This window comes from Coptis chinensis, chromosome 3, assembly GCF_015680905.1.
Source record: "Coptis chinensis isolate HL-2020 chromosome 3, ASM1568090v1, whole genome shotgun sequence".
In the NCBI taxonomy this organism is placed as follows: domain Eukaryota; kingdom Viridiplantae; phylum Streptophyta; class Magnoliopsida; order Ranunculales; family Ranunculaceae; genus Coptis; species Coptis chinensis.
This window is the reverse complement of record NC_141458.1, coordinates 107,820,856-107,836,930: the sequence shown is the minus strand read 5'-3', so window position 1 is coordinate 107,836,930 and position 16,075 is coordinate 107,820,856. Positions and strand designations below refer to the sequence as shown.

Below are 16,075 nucleotides of genomic sequence, written 5' to 3'. Positions count from 1 at the left end.
AATCCGAAATCTGTTCAAAACCTGAACAAAATACCCACACCGAACCTGACAAAACCCGAACCCGAACCCAAACCGAAATTAGGGGTGTGCATGGGTACCCAATTACCCGAACCGAAACCAGAACCGGAACCATTTATAGTGGGTCTGGGTCCTAAAATGTTAGACCCATTTAAAGTGGGTCTTCAAGAACCGACCCGATAAAGAACCGAAACCGTTAGAACAGAATAGTAAAAAACCGATGGGTACCCGAACCGAAACCGGAACCGATTAGTTTGATTTTGATATATAGAATTTAGTATTATATTACACTAAATAAAAACAAACCCAAACATTATTATTATATATAGTATTATATATAGTCTATATTTGTTAGGTGTAAAATTATACTAAATATATATAACATTTAGCATAATAGTGAATGTGTGTTATTAAATGTATCTTTTATAATATTACATTAAATATGTGTATTATAAATATTAATAATAATGTTTACGTGTCTACGTCTATACGTATAGTCGTATACTATGAATTAACTTATGCACTATCTATATTAACTAATGCATGAACGTGTACGTGCTTGATATATTACATGTATATATATTATATAACGAATACGTGCAATGCTAACTAACAATTGTGGTATATGTGGTATTTATTCTATATATGACGTATTACGTATAGTATAATATACATATGTTCGATTTAAAATATACACATCTATTATAATAAAACAAAATGGGTAGACAAAGAGTGGTCAGGATCGCGCAGAGATCTGAGTTAGATGTGTGTGGGGATTTGCATAAAGAGGGGTTTTAAATACAAATTCAATGCATACATTAGATGCCTAATGTAATCAATGTTTCAATTAATTAAAAATAATTTGTGTTCAATGCATATATTGGTTATACATTGGATGCCTAATCGTAATTAATATTTTAATTAATAAAAATTTAATAGGAAAAAAATATTTTGTGTTCAATACATACATTGGACGTTTTTGACACATATGGGGTAATGTGGACATTTGAAAGGTCTCCTTAATAACATTTAAAGTGTTTACTTAACACATTAAATACGCCTTTGACAAGTCTTCATCGATATTATGTATGATTTTGAAATATATTAAACCCCAAGATGTAAGCTTGAAATACACTCGAGTATCAACCAATTTAAGATTGTCAGTTTGTAACCGTGCTAGACGGTTTATGTGACGTTTTGTTACCCGTTCATTTTCAACCAATTGGTTTCTTACCAGTTCATTTTCAACCAATTAATGCTAATTTAAGAAATCGCGTGGGTTCTGAGTTAGATTGGGGCAGATGTACAATCTAGAGCATTTTGAAACCCCTTTGATGCTAATTCTCAATGACATTTAAGTCGATTCCTTACCTATATTAAACTTATTAAGTGTTTTAAAGATTGTATTAAAAGAAATTAATCAATTACAAAAAAAATGGTTGTATTAATAGTAAGGATTAATACACCATCCAAGAAATTTTCAATTAATCAATTACAAAAAAAAACGGCTGTATTAATAGTAAGGATTAATACACCATCCAAGAAATTTTCTACACCATTTTTTTGAAATTTTGAAACGCCGTAGTCTTTTGGAATGACCTTTTACACAATATTATACTCATAATCAATTTGTAACATTCTCATAATTATGAATCATCAAATGACCCATCAATATAATGTACCCACGCTACATTTTAGTCTTTGGAATTATCTTAATTTTTCCACAATTGTTATTCTTCTTAATTAAAACGGTAAACAAGCTATGATATGAGGTTAATTAGTATTCTCACATTAATTAGCACCATTAAAAGGCACCTCTAAAATGTAACCACTACTCAATAGTCAATAAAATGACAATTTCTCTTAGACTAGCTCTTAGTTTTATTTGTTTTGCCATTGCTTTTCTTATCTATTTTTCATTTTTCATTTTATTTTCTCATCAACATTTTATGTGTTTTCTTCGTTTATTGCTTCTGATTAAGTTTTAAATTATTTCCATTTAATTCTAACTAATTTGTTTTAGTCATGTTAGCCTTTTTTTTTATGGTGTGTAACTTTGATTTTGGTACTTTTACATATTTTTGTGAAGCTAATGAATACTATTGGCAGGTTTAATGCATTTCTAAAAACCAAGGACAATGATATGGGGTTCAACAATATGACGTAAATTCCATTGTTAGTTTGTTACGTACGTTGTTACTCTGTTCACTCCATGTTGCATATATGGTATTACCAATGTTTAAGACACATTTGTCTTGATACGAATTATATATAATACTAATTAACTGTGTTGTTGTTGCTTTAAGAGCAGTACGTACATGTTTCTTCGTCAATTTTAATCTATCTCGAGATTCAAGAAACTATGGCTTCATGATGTTCTCAGAGTTGCTAACCATGCAAGGAAAAACTATATTTGTTCATTTCTCTTGTGACTGCCCACAAATATTTGTGTATGTTTTTTTGTCGTGCAATTTTAACATTAATAGTAGCAATTAAACATCAACAATTTCTTTATTTGCTTTCAACTTTTTAGCATGTTTGAATTGATTTATTTTGTAGTTTCAATTTGTTGATGATGAAGGTGTCTAGGTGCAAGACAATATAGCTTGAGGTACGTTTTTTCTTTTCTTTTCTTTTCTTTTTCTTTGATAAACAACTCGAGGTAGTTAGTATGCTGGTAGAAGCTAGCCATAGCCCATAAGTCTAACACAATGTTATTCACGGAAGAAGAATGATTAATGTTCTCCAATGAGGCAATGAGTACAATATTGGTTTTGAGTTCAATTTGTTTTCAGTTCAGTTTGAAATTTTTGTTTTTGTCGTTGTTAAAAATATATGCCTTTTCCTATTGAGCACCGTTAGACTATCATTCATTCTTTTCTCGAAACCTTGCTGCAATCTCTATTGGTAATAATATTATTATTTCTTGACCATATCAGTAGCGAGTTTCTTTTGTATCAAGTAAGATTGTTGGGTACTTGGGGTAGATTTGTCTATGGTATTCCTATGTTATTGATATTTTATCATAAATTAATTTGCTTATTAGTTTATTAACAATAATTCCCCCCACCTACTATTATGTCTAATTTGTTCTACCCAAAACGGTTGATATTATAGTTATATAAATAATTAAGTTCGTGGATAATCAATTAATATATATAAATTTACAGGGCGGAACGTACAAAAAATTTAACGTTTATGTTGATTGCATTGCTTTGTGACTTTTAACAGAGTGGTACTACACAGACCTACTTTAATTTTAGACCTACTATTGCGACTCACTATATTTGGATAACGTTAGTTTGTATTGCAATACACATGGACACGTATCTCTATGTAAATCAATGATATGATTAGGACTTTTAACACATCGGTAGGTTCAAATAGTAGGTCAAATAAGTGGGTCGGTGTAGCATTACTGCTTTTAATACCCGACACAATTGTTAAATTTCAAGAGCATAATACAATGATACGATCTATTAGAAGGCTAGGAGCATTCAACTAGCTTTGTTATATATTTATCGTTTGTGTTGAAAGTACTGCTCTTAATACCCGACACAATTGTTAAATTTCAAGAGCATGATACAATGATACGATCTATTAGAAGGCTAGGAGCATTCAACTAGCTTGGTTATATATTTATCGTTTGTGTTGAGAGTTTGTGTTTATTTTCTTGAAAAGTTGCCTCGCAATGACCTCATCTTCAAGGTCCTTTTTCTTAATACTTGATCTTATTTTGCTGATGAGAAGATTGTCTTGAAGTTGTTGGTAAAAAAATATGTAACACAAAAATACAATTTAGCATGAAAGGGTAATATATTGAAAGTTAAAATTACATCACATGAAGAGTTACCAAAATCTAAATATAAAAACAATATAGCATCCACTAAATTTACAATAATGAAATTTGAAACGGTTGAGTACTTTAGAAAGACCATGCACTCAATTCTTTAGAAAGCCTAGTGTTTCGACCAGATATGATCAAAACATCAAGTGTTTGATAAAAGAGACGAAGAACGTAGAAAAGTCATCGGAAAAATGATGGTGATCGGGGAATTATGAGACTGTACCTTGCGGTTGCCTACGTACCCAAATTATCAATGGGATCAAGTCTCAAGAACGTAGTTCTGAATGAAAAATAGTTTGGTATTTATATAGGTAGAGTAGAGAGTCCTTGTATCTCAAGTAATCTTGTAGCTTGAGCAATTGTGATAGACTATAACTTTCAACTGATAATTATCTCTTTGATAAGAAATGAATCTGGACATAAATCAATGTACATTAGTGGCAAGTCATGTGGCTAAGGTTCATTTTAGACACATGAGTTAATGGGCCTGTACTTTGATCCATGATATTGCGAATTGGGCTTTAGCCCTGTCGATCAAACGAATAAAGTGGAGACTCCTACCCATGGACGTTTGCCACGTAGGTGGGGGTCGAAACACCTAGCAAACATGTGGCGGTTTGTATTCCAAACGGAATCATTGAAGTTTCCTTTTTCTTTACCAGAAAAATTATTTGATTTTTCAAGACTCCCATTAGTGGCAGTCGTTACTCAACTCCCTCTTCGACTTCCTCTCCCCGCCCCATTACTAAATCCAAAATTTTCTTTTTCTTCACCAGAAAATTAATTGGATTATTCAAAACTGCCATTAGTATAGTCGTTACACCCTAGCCTCTTTTGTTTCTCCATTTTCCTTTCCCATTCAATTCAATTATTAAATAGAACCACAATTCACGTATAAAACCCCAACTCCCCACTCTCTCTCTCCCAAGATCGGTGGTTTCCGAACTTGCTCAAACTCGCTTGTTGTAACCATCCCCCATAACTCTAGAAGGGTTCTATAAGGTATAAAACAACTGCAATTTCCAACATCACTGTCTAAGTCTTCCTGTCTTCGTCAATTTCTTAGAACTAACTTTTTTCAATCATTGTTCATTGGGCGAATCTTAATTCCAATTTCAGAATTCAATTTGGTACTTGCAGAGTTTTTCATTCTTTTTCTTTTTATTAATGATACAATTATATAGTTCCAATTCACTTGGTTGGTTTTCTATTTTCTTATTTTTATAATTGAACAAGTTTAATGAATCCGATCATGTTTGGTAAGTTTTCATTTTCATTTCATTTTGAATTCAACTATTTTAGTTTGAATGAAACTATGCAAGTCTTATTTCAGGTTGCGAAATGGTTTTAGATTGCATCGTTCAACTTGGATAACTAATTAATAAACTCCTTATTTTTCTTTTTATTAATGATACAATTATACAGTTCCAATTCACTTGGTAGGTTTCCTATTTTCTGATTTCTATAATTGAACAAGTTTAATGAATCCGATCATGTTTGGTAAGTTTTCATTTTCATTTCATTTCGAATTCAGCTATTTTAGTTTGAATGAAACTATGCAAGCCTTATTTCAGGTTGCGAAATGGTTTTAGATTGCATCGTTCAACTTGGATAACTAATTAATAAACTGATGCAGATTGTTTTGTGTTTTCTTCTTACATACATTTCGTAAAGACCATTATGGGAATTTTCGTAGATTTATTGTTTTTTTGGTGTTCTCGATTTGTGAGTACAATATTGAGAACTGTTGATGCATCATGTGCTCCATCTTACTTTTATAAACCACATGTCATCAAGGTGTTAAATATACTCGGTTTGTGAGTATATTGGAAGAAATAATAACTACGTTTAGCTTTTTTGTTGCTTCAAATTCATTGGAGGTTATACTTATGCCAACCGACATGTATATGCAATGTTAGATGCTTTAGTGAAAACCAAGAAAAGTAGGTGATCCCCCCCCCCCCCCCCCCAAGTTGATATGCATTGATTTGATTTTTCCTTATTCTGATATACTTGCATGCCGTTTTGTTTATTGACTCCAGGTGCAAGTGACGCTTACAAGGAGTGTTGTGAAGGACTGTATGGACTTGGTGTTTCAAGTCCTCATTAGACTTCCTAATGAACAACTAGAAAATTCAAAGGCAAGTATGTTGGAAAGTGGTCCCAGCTCACTTTCACATATTATATGTTACTGATGCTTAATCTTGATATTTTCTTGGGTGAAAATATTTCAATTATCAACGAGAGGGTGTGATAGTTGAGACATATGCTCCAGTTCTATGTGAGCAAATGGACATCATGCCAGATCTGCAATAGTGCTGAAGAAATACTAACTTAACATAATATTTTAGTCAAGCCTTTATGTAAAAGAAAACATGTTTTAGTGGGGATTAACCCGTTAATAATGGTGGAATGATTTTGTAATGTTATTAATTTTGGTGTTAAATTTTCAGGGTTACGAGTCAAAGCTTTAGTAGCTGTATCTACCAAAGGCTTTGCGTGCTAACTGACTTAAGAAGCAAACTCATGTGCTCGATGTCATAGTCTGTTTTTGTTACGTTGAAGCATTTGCTTGGCAAAGAGGCTTTGTTATCTCAGCTACCAAAGAAAGTTAAGACACGATGGATCTTCATAATTATTTTTATCCATAGTCAATTTGAGAATGTTTTTTTATTTTTTATTTTGCATGTTTGCAATATTATTATTATGGTATGTAGTATTTTATTTTGAGTAAACACATTTGAAAATAACTGGTTATTCATCTAGCTGTTTTCACCTTCACTCATCTTCGTCAACACATCTGTTTTCACCTCCACTCATCTTCGTCAACACATCTTCATTCATCTCTCCCAATCTTTGCAACTCTCTTACCAATTCTCCTCTACTCATTTATTTATTTATTTTCTTATGCAAATCCTATTTTCTTTCATCTTCTCTAAAGTTATTGAGTTACGAATTGATGAAGAAAAAGCTGAAAAAGCCATTAATGGCTGCTACAAAAAAATTCAAATACTATTTAATTTTTTTATGCGTCCAATTCCAATCGTAGTTTTCGATTTGCAGTTTTGTTAGATAGTTGATTATCCATAATTTCGTCGGTATTCCATATATTTACTCAAAATACCACTGGTGGTATGATGTTTCGTTTCGATTCCGTTTCGGTTATTGTATGATGTTTCGTTTCGATTCCGTTTCGGTTATTTGGAAAAGTGAAATAATTGTCGGAATTCATCCGTGATTCCGTTCAAAATCACGAACTATAGGTGCACCAACGTTAATACCACAAATAACATAATAAGCACTTTATAACAAATTGTGCCGTAGGCACGGGTGATACCTAGTACATATAATATATGAGAATGTATTTAAAATTTTTAGATAACTTTCAAATATTATTATTGAATTTAGGACCATTACTTCTTATGAGAGGACAAAAATATCGATGACAAGTGTTATAGTCACCGTAAACCAACTTTTATATCGGTTATATAACTAAAAAAAATAATTTTAGCAATAAAAATGTATAACCCGATAAGGAACCGAAACCGGAGCCGAAACCGACTTAATTAATGGGTATGGGTCCGGGTTTTCAAAATATAAAAAAAAACCCGAAAAAACCGAACCCGATAGGAACCGCTAAAAATAGACCCAGAACTGAAACCGGTAAGAACCGACCCATGAACACCCCTAACCGAAATACATAGGGTAGGATTTGGTCACACTCTCTAAACCCGGACCGACCCGAGCCCGACCCAATAATTTAGCCCTAAACCCGTTAAAAGAGCTAAAAAACCCGAAATCGAACCCAGACTGAAATCGAACCCAAATCCGGTTTCAATTGCATACTACTAATCTCATATAAAAGAATGAGTTAGATAAATATTTGGATTATTATCTCATTCATGTTTACAATAATGAGTTATTTAATATATTAGATTATAAAAAAATTTATGTCGGGATTTCTAATTTTTTCAGTAATTGCACGTGCTCATGTGTCTATAGTTCATTCCGAGTCTATCTATTTTTAAATCATATCAAATAATTATCTTCGAGTATAAGTGATAATTACTTCCAAGTTTATTAGAAGTTTTATTTTGTTTGAAAGATTGGTGGATAGCCGAAGAAAGAATAAAACGTAGATATATATTTCAAATAAAGTTTTTTATTTTCTTTCTTCATTTATGGCTTTATCCTACCTGAAAGTCCGAAACCCAAACCCGAGCCCGATGGGTACCCAAAATATAGGGTTAGGGTAGGGTTTGGTCACACTTCTCAACAAAATACTCGATTCTGAACCCGACCGGCCTGCTAAAAATCGGTCTGAGTTTGGGTAACCTGATACCCATTCAAAACCCAAAAAGTCGGGTTCGAACCGGGTCGGGTACCCGTTTGGACATCCCTATATAACCCTAATTATATATAAAAGATTAACATTGAAAGCAAAAAATTACCTTGTTTTGTTTTGTTTTGTTTTGTTGTTGTTGTTGTTGTTTTTTTTTTTTTTTTTTATTATTTTTTTATTATTTTTTTTTAAGTGGAAATTTTATTGATAATGATAACGAGTTTTATAAATAATTAGGACAAACGTGCAACAAGCTGCGCCGTAAGTCCTTTCTGAATTTGTTTTTTTGTTTTTTGTTGGGTTGAGGTCTACGCTTGTTTAAGAATTGAGAGAGAGCTTACGAGTTTGTTATGGGTGATTAGAATTATACAAACTGACCGGTTGGGTTTTGGGCCTTCGGCTATTTGTTTTAGTCTCATTAACCCATCAATTAATTATTGATTAGTGCTTTAATAAGCCGATTAGTGCAGACCAAACCCCAAATACCAATTATTTAGGAAGACCAAAACCTAAAAGACCCAAAAAAATAAATAAACACGTGTCAAGATTGATTAGTGATGAGGACCAAACCCAAAATATTGATTATTTAGGGGGACCAAAACCTAAAAAAACCCGAAAGAAAGTGGAAGAGTTTAGTTTAGTTTACCGTTTTTTTCCTATCGTATTTTTAAGATTATGATAATACACGTGTTTGTATAACAATGATTTATATCAAGTTAATCTACACAGTATGACAGTCGTTCCACTGTGTAAAAAAATCATGAAATACGATTAGATTCACGAAAACAATAACACAGAAATTTCTTAACCAACACTCAAAAACTTGTAAGAAATAATATTCACCGTTGATGTAGAAAGATAATTGCATAACCAGCCTTCATAAAATACCTGCAACATCACCTGTGAGTCCTTTTAATAAATGATTCCGCATGAAGAGAACTGTCCCAAATTTAAGAGTCTTTTAGGTTTTGGTCCTCTTAAATAATTGGTATTTGGGGTTTGGTCCGCACTAATCGGCTTATTAGGCTTTAGTTCTCCTGATTAACAGTCAACCAAGTAGACACGTGCTTCACACACGTATGGGTATGATGGGTATTTACAAAATACCAACAGCCAACAAACAGTCAACTTATTGGTTGACTATTAGTCAGGAGTGTTTGGATAAGAACTCACCCAAACACACTAACGATTTTGTTAGGGAGATTGTTGTATGTAGAATTGTTGAGACTGTACCATCAATGGCTGCCTACGTATCCAAATCGCTTTCTGAAATCAAGTCTCTTCTTGAATGTAGTTCTTTGTTGAAATGATTGTTGGGTATTTATAGGAAAATGAATATATTAAGCTTCTTATTGCCTAAGATACCATTTCCTTATTTGATGAGATATTTCTCTCTTTGTACAAAAAGCTTTTCAAAAATTTTATATAGAAAAAATCCCTTGACATATCTTCGGACCTGCGATATATAACTTATATTAGGTGCTACATTAGTGGGTAGTGTCATTGTTCCACTAGTGGGCACGCCAGAATGCAACACTAGTAAGCAAGCGGAAATGCCACAGTAGCGGGCAAGCAAGTACGCCACATTACTGAGCGGCTCTTATAGTAGTACCCAATAATGGTCATTCGTAGGGGTACGAGTACACTAGTACATACAAAGAGAACCAAAACCTAATAAACCGATTAGTGTGGACCAAATTCCAAATACTAATTATTTAGGAAGACCAAAACCTAAAAGACTTTTTTTGTTTAAGCCAGACCCCACCTGTATATTAAAGCCAAACCTTGAAACTTACATTCCTCCCTAAGAGTATATTTATTAGGAGGTACAAAACAAAGATGCAACACGACACACACGATTACATATCCCGAAGGCACAATTCCTACAAGCTATTGTACTTACAAGAAATGAAGAAAGTACAAAGCTCCTCCATAGTACCAGTGCCAAGGTTGAAAATGCAGTTACGATTGTAATTGGAGTAGTAGATAGTAGATACAGTTCCCTCTGCATCCAGGAAAATCAGATATGCAGTAATGGAGAAAGAGTTGATAAAGTCCAATAACAATGCATGATCGCTTAGATCTTTAGCCACTTGCGTTCAATGAAATTAAGTTTGAAAATCTTAAATTTAGTCAAACTGCAACGGTACGATGAGTAGTCTTTTATAAAGAGCATACCGTCTTTCAAGCTGTAAAAGCTCAGTTGAAGATGCTACCAGATAACGGTGCTGTGAACCACTAATGTTGTTTGATATGAACGAGGAGGCAGTGGGAGAAGGACCATGGAGGCCCTTCACTACATCAACATGTCCTAAGGAGCTGAGCTGAGAGCATATAATTCACCTCTGTAAAATGTAATATCTAAGTACCGGTGCGAGCAAATTTCACGGTCTCCTTGTATTTCATTCCAAGCCTCGTCTCTCCAGGCCAACAGAAACACAATGTGCTATCCATTAGAATAGCTATGACTACTACAGATTCGGAATTATTAGCAGAGCTATGGACGAAATAGCTTTACGTATGTAACAACTGCACACGTAGCTGGTGTCAATTTTTTTGATAGAAGGGTTCAGGCCACGTCTGTCTAAGATAGTATAAAAGGTTAACTAGTATTACCTCCACTAGATGAGCCAATTAGGATTTCCCCCCTCCTGGATGGGGAAATTAGGGTCTCCCCCAATTACACAAAAAAAAAACAGTCAATTTGGGTTGACCATGTTTTTTTGTGTGTGTATTTGGGGAGTGTAGAGAAAAAGACGAAGTTTTCTTTATTTAGGCGGCCTGGACAAGGGCGCGGGTCGCGCTCATGTCTTGGTCGAACTCTAGGCTCTTCAGCGCACCCTGCGCTCGACTTTGCCTTGCCGAGAGCACAGGTCGCGCCCCACAGTATTTCAACACGAAGTTGACTTATTTCGGAAGTTTTCTGAAATAGTATAAATATAGGTTTTTTCTGTAGAAACCTAATTTTTCCAAAACCAAGAAAGAAAGAGATTATAAGAGAGCAATTATTTGTGAGTTTAGTGTTCATTCTTTGTGAGTGAATTAAAAGACTTGTAATATGTTACTCCGGGCATCTAGTAAAGTTTGGAATTCGCAGTGTGGACGTAAGCATATTGCCGAACCACGATATTAATTGGTTTACTTTATATGATTGTTATTTGATATTGAGAAGTGTTGGGATATTGCTTGGAGAGAATTGAAGTCTTGTCTATTGAGAAGGATCGATCCTTGTGTTGGATTGATCTATTTATTATGGGTAACGTCCTAGTGGGGTGTTTTGTGTGTGTATTTGGAGAGAGACCCTAATGTCCTGTCTAGTGGGTGGGGGTAATCCTAATTAGCTAATCTAGTGGGGGGCTTAACACTAACTAACCCCAGTATAAAACAAGGTATCTTTTTCTAGTTCTAGACTTCTAGTACAGAGGGAAACTTGGTGAGTGGAGGTAGGTTCACTACTTTTCTAGTGAAAGGACGCAATAGTTGCATCTCTGAAGAATTCGTATCTCCAATTTATAAAGTGATCCATCCAAAATACTGTAAAAACCAACAACGCCATTACGATAGTAGTTGTTTTTTAGTGTGACATCGACAAGATATGTAACTAGTAACCATGGTAGACGACCTTTGTGGTGAAGCGCCATGGTAGAAACATCTCTCCATGATGTGCAAACAAAACCGAACCGCGCCAAATCAGGAAGAGCAAGACGTTTCATGATTAAGTCTAAAATATCAACAGGAAGCTCACTCCAGCCAACGTGATAACTATACCTTTGAGTATTCATAGTTTTTTTTTTCCCTAATTTTTTTTTATTGTTTTTTTCCTTTTATTTTGGAGATTTGACAGATTTGATAGCGAAAGATTGCGAGTTGAGTAGTTGAGTACCGCACGTATGACTCCTAAAAAACTTGGACTCCAAGTTTCAAAATCTTTCCGCCATATTCTTGCATAGTTAACGAGTCTATCTAAATTTCCAATCAATCAATGCACATCAGACTGAATATATAAGCTGTATTTCGTAAACGTGTTATTAGTGATATATGTTATTCACACAACTAAGAGAATCAGTTAAAATTCCTACCAATATAAACTCAACCAAACACGAATATTTACAACACTCTGCATCTATTAGCGAACAATTAACTATTGGTCTCTTGTGCTCTCTGCATCATAAAAAATCTTCTTTTACCAATGGCACTTGCATTTTCCCTCAGTTTGGCCAAGTGAGTCATCCTCCTTTCTGCAGATTTAGATACATGTACTTGATCTGGCTCCTCATTGGAGATGGTGTCAATTTGCTCGCGTGCAGGTGATTTTGAAGGACTTCCCTCTTCAGATACTTGGATTGCTTGCTTCAAACTCTCTACTACCTCACTCATCTTTGGACGCTCTCTACGATTCTTACTCAGGCATTTGTCTGCTAATTTTGCCATATTTTGGGCTGCAGTAAAAGAGTAACGATTCCCAAGACGTGGGTCCATTATCATGCTGAATCTCTTGTTTTCAACTGGGAACCGTTTGACCCAATCCAAAAGCTTTTGCTCTGTTCTTGGTCGGTTTATTTCCAAGGACCGCCTGCCTGTAAGAATTTCATACAACACTATGCCGAAGCTCCATACGTCACTCTCAGCCGTGAGATGACCAGTCTCTAGATATTCTGGAGCAGCATACCCTTTAGTCCCCACTACCTGACCACCAAGAATAAGAGAATATGTTGTACGTGATTCAGAAAGTATGCTTGGATTCTAGGATGTGATTAAGTGAACTGTGAACATCTGAACAATAAACAGACACTACTGGCTATTTTGGTTGAGCCACTTCTACCAAATGCTGATTCTATATTTTTCACATAGCATTATGTGTTGAAGTTTCCTAGACCAAGTCATGAAACTAATAAATACTAGCGCACATACAACATCTACACTGCACATACCGCTGTTGAAACATGAGTCTGTCCTTCCGTTGGACCCTCCCTGGCAAGCCCAAAATCTGATAGCTTCGGTTTGAAGTCTTCGTCCAATAGCACGTTTGAAGATTTAAAATCACGATATATAACCTGCCAAATGTTAAAAGTGAAGGCAGGTCAGCAACAAATAAAAGCATTTCCAGTCTAAGAGGTAAAATGGAACATCCAATGTGAGGAATACCCAGGCATATATCTAGTCAGTTACTAAAGTGCAGTCTACTCCAGGATGATTATCTATATCTAAAGAATTTGAAAATGCTCTAACAACACTGTTTCGAGATGGTAGTAGGCTAGCTCAAAAGTTTAATACAAGCAAGACACACCAAAACTGAGCACCAGTATTGAAAAGAATAGCCTATATTTGTAAAATGACTAGGAAATTTGACTATATTCGATCAGAGCGTAGAGAGAAAATAGTCTTCTAGGAGGGGTAATGTGATTGAGCCACTGAGGAGCCATGGCTGGCTGTACAAGTACCCCAGAAGTGACATGCAATCAGAAACTTCCAAGTGAATGAGTCACTAACCTGGACTTCTAATTCTTCATGCAGATATGCCAATCCTTGAGCTGCACCAAGGATTATCCTTAATCTGGTGTTCCAGGGAAGAGGAGGCAACACCCTGTTGAAAAGATGATCTTCCAAGCTTCTATTTGGCATATACTCGTAAACCAGTAGGCGTTGTATTCCTCTTTCACCATCTACGCCACAATATCCAATAAGTTTTACTAGATTTGGGTGCTCAACAATTCCAAGAAATTGGACCTCTGCCAACCATTGTTTATGACCCTATAAGAAATTGAGGAATTAGAATGAACAAGTAATTGAGAAAGCTGAAGTGGCTCTCCCTATTATCTTTCTTTTTTTTTTCTTTTGTTCACTTGTTTATGCTATCCATTTGTATCATACGCTTATGGTATATTTGTATCCTTCACAACATTCTCAAGAAAGATTACATCATAGAGACCTATATGTTCTTTCAAGGTTTCACCTACACCGGTATGCTAGCTACTTGTACACCACAGTTGTATCTATGCATTCCCACACTTCTGCTTTCTGAAAAGCAATCCTTAACTAAGAAGACCCTCAAGGTAGACAATGCATAATACGACTATGAGGTGAAAAATATATCAGTACCAATGAACAAACAAGGAAATAAATACCTGCCAACCACTGTTGTTAAGTTTTTTCACAGCAATCACAATTCGATCCCCCTGACCACCTAGAGTCATAACTGAACCTTTATAAACACTTCCAAATCCACCTTCTCCAATCTTGAGCAACTTATTGAAACCATTTGTGGCATTCCTCAGTTCTGCGAATGAAAACACGCGTAAGTGTTGTGCCTTCTCTTCATACAGCTCACGAATACTACGTGGCGAGGCTCCTGAAGCAGAAGATTTGACTGTTCCGCTCGTGTTTGAGTTATGAAAGTTGCTTAAGTTGCTCTTGTTATTCAAATTCGGTGCTGATCGTAGTTTCCTGCACTTGTATGAAAATTTAATGGGATAGAAGCACTTCATCCTTAAATTTCTATTACAGTTCCCAAATGCAGGAGATCTGTGGTTCGAAAGTGCTTAAAATGGCTCGAAAAATGGTCTATAATGTTGTAAAACTTATTTTAGATTATTGAAAGGCCACATAAACTCAATACCCTGCAACCTGGTTTGGTTTGCATTCAAGTCCAATATACACACAAACAGACAACTGTAGTATATGGAGTTTGAAGTTGTTTTGTTGATGATTTGAACCGATTGCACCAAATAGAATTGAACACCCAAGTCAAGAGAACTACAGAAGCAGTAGAACCAAATGGAGAAATAAAACAGGGAAAGCAAGACAACCCCAAATGAGAAAACAAGCAAAAGAAGAGAAGCAAAGCAGGTAAGTTGGTTGAAAAAAGAAAGATAAACTTGGGAAGCAAATAAAGAAAAATGAAGCTAACCCCTTAAAGATATAACATAATAAACTGTTAGGAAGTGAAAGAGAAAGAGATCACCATTTACCTAACATGATATTTCTTGTTAATCTTATCTTCTTCTTGTTTATTAACTTGTTCTTGTTCTCTAAAAACTGCCTAACGCGTTTGGTTAGACCAAATAGAGAAGACACTTGTTTATCATTTGTTCCATACTTATATTCCTATATGTTGAATCTTGTCAGGTCTTTTTCTGGTTTTGACTTTGTTGAATACTTGAACTATCGGAGTTGTTGAATATATATCTTAGGATTAAAAGAAAAGAAATCCAAATCATTTTAAATTTTTCTGTTCATTTTGATAGATTAATAGGAGACAAGAAGGGAACTAGGGAAGTGTTGTTCTGAATAATAGACCTTTAATTTCCTAAGCTTCATTGTATTCAAATGCTTCTTGTTTTGACTCTTGGTGTACGTCTTTTGAGTGCTGTCTATGTTTTGACTTTTGAGATATTGTCTACTCTGGTGTCTTTGTTCAGAAATGTGAAAACGAGGTTGTCACGTTTTAGTTTCGTGGAATATCTTTTTCTTTAATTTCTTTTTATTGGAAGTATGACTCCAAGGATAACCATGTGTCAACATGACAAGAAGTGGTCTTTTGATAACCCAGATTCTTTCGTTTTTTTAAGTTTTAACTGAGTAAAATCAGATCTTATGTGATTATATGCTAACCTATCATAATTTTAATTAAGGTTTGATCTGCAAAATTTAGGGAAAACTTGAAAACTCATTATTGAGTTTCTTGAGAGGTGACATTAAATTTTGAGTAAAGCTAGTGTCCTCTTAAATTTTTACCAATTTTTAATATTGAAACATTTACACCTATCCAAGATTCCATAGGCCAGTGCTTAGCTAAACCTACTGTGCGCTCATTTTTCTTCTCTTCATCTTGGTCAAGGCCACCAGTTTCTTCCAAATGATGCGACAAA

General features: G+C 34.7%; 1 protein-coding gene across 2 annotated transcripts; it reads right to left on the bottom strand.

Annotated features, from left to right (window-relative positions):
- Positions 1–12,171: 12,171 nt before the first annotated feature.
- LOC147512743 (putative serine/threonine-protein kinase PBL19) lies at positions 12,172–15,233 on the bottom strand. Of its 2 annotated transcripts, XM_086595753.1 has the most exons (5): positions 15,176–15,233; positions 14,333–14,651; positions 13,698–13,958; positions 13,139–13,261; positions 12,172–12,893 (listed from the first exon to the last, which is right to left on the bottom strand). In XM_086595753.1, the coding sequence occupies exons 2-5, from the start codon at positions 14,399–14,401 to the stop codon at positions 12,345–12,347; spliced, it is 1,002 nt and encodes a 333-aa protein (XP_086451879.1). In that variant the 5' UTR covers positions 14,402–14,651; positions 15,176–15,233; the 3' UTR covers positions 12,172–12,344. The 2 variants fall into 2 exon arrangements, with proteins under 2 accessions (XP_086451879.1, XP_086451878.1); XM_086595752.1 differs by lacking the exon at positions 15,176–15,233 and having other exon boundaries at positions 14,333–15,163.
- Between the last annotated feature and the right edge of the window lie 842 nt (positions 15,234–16,075).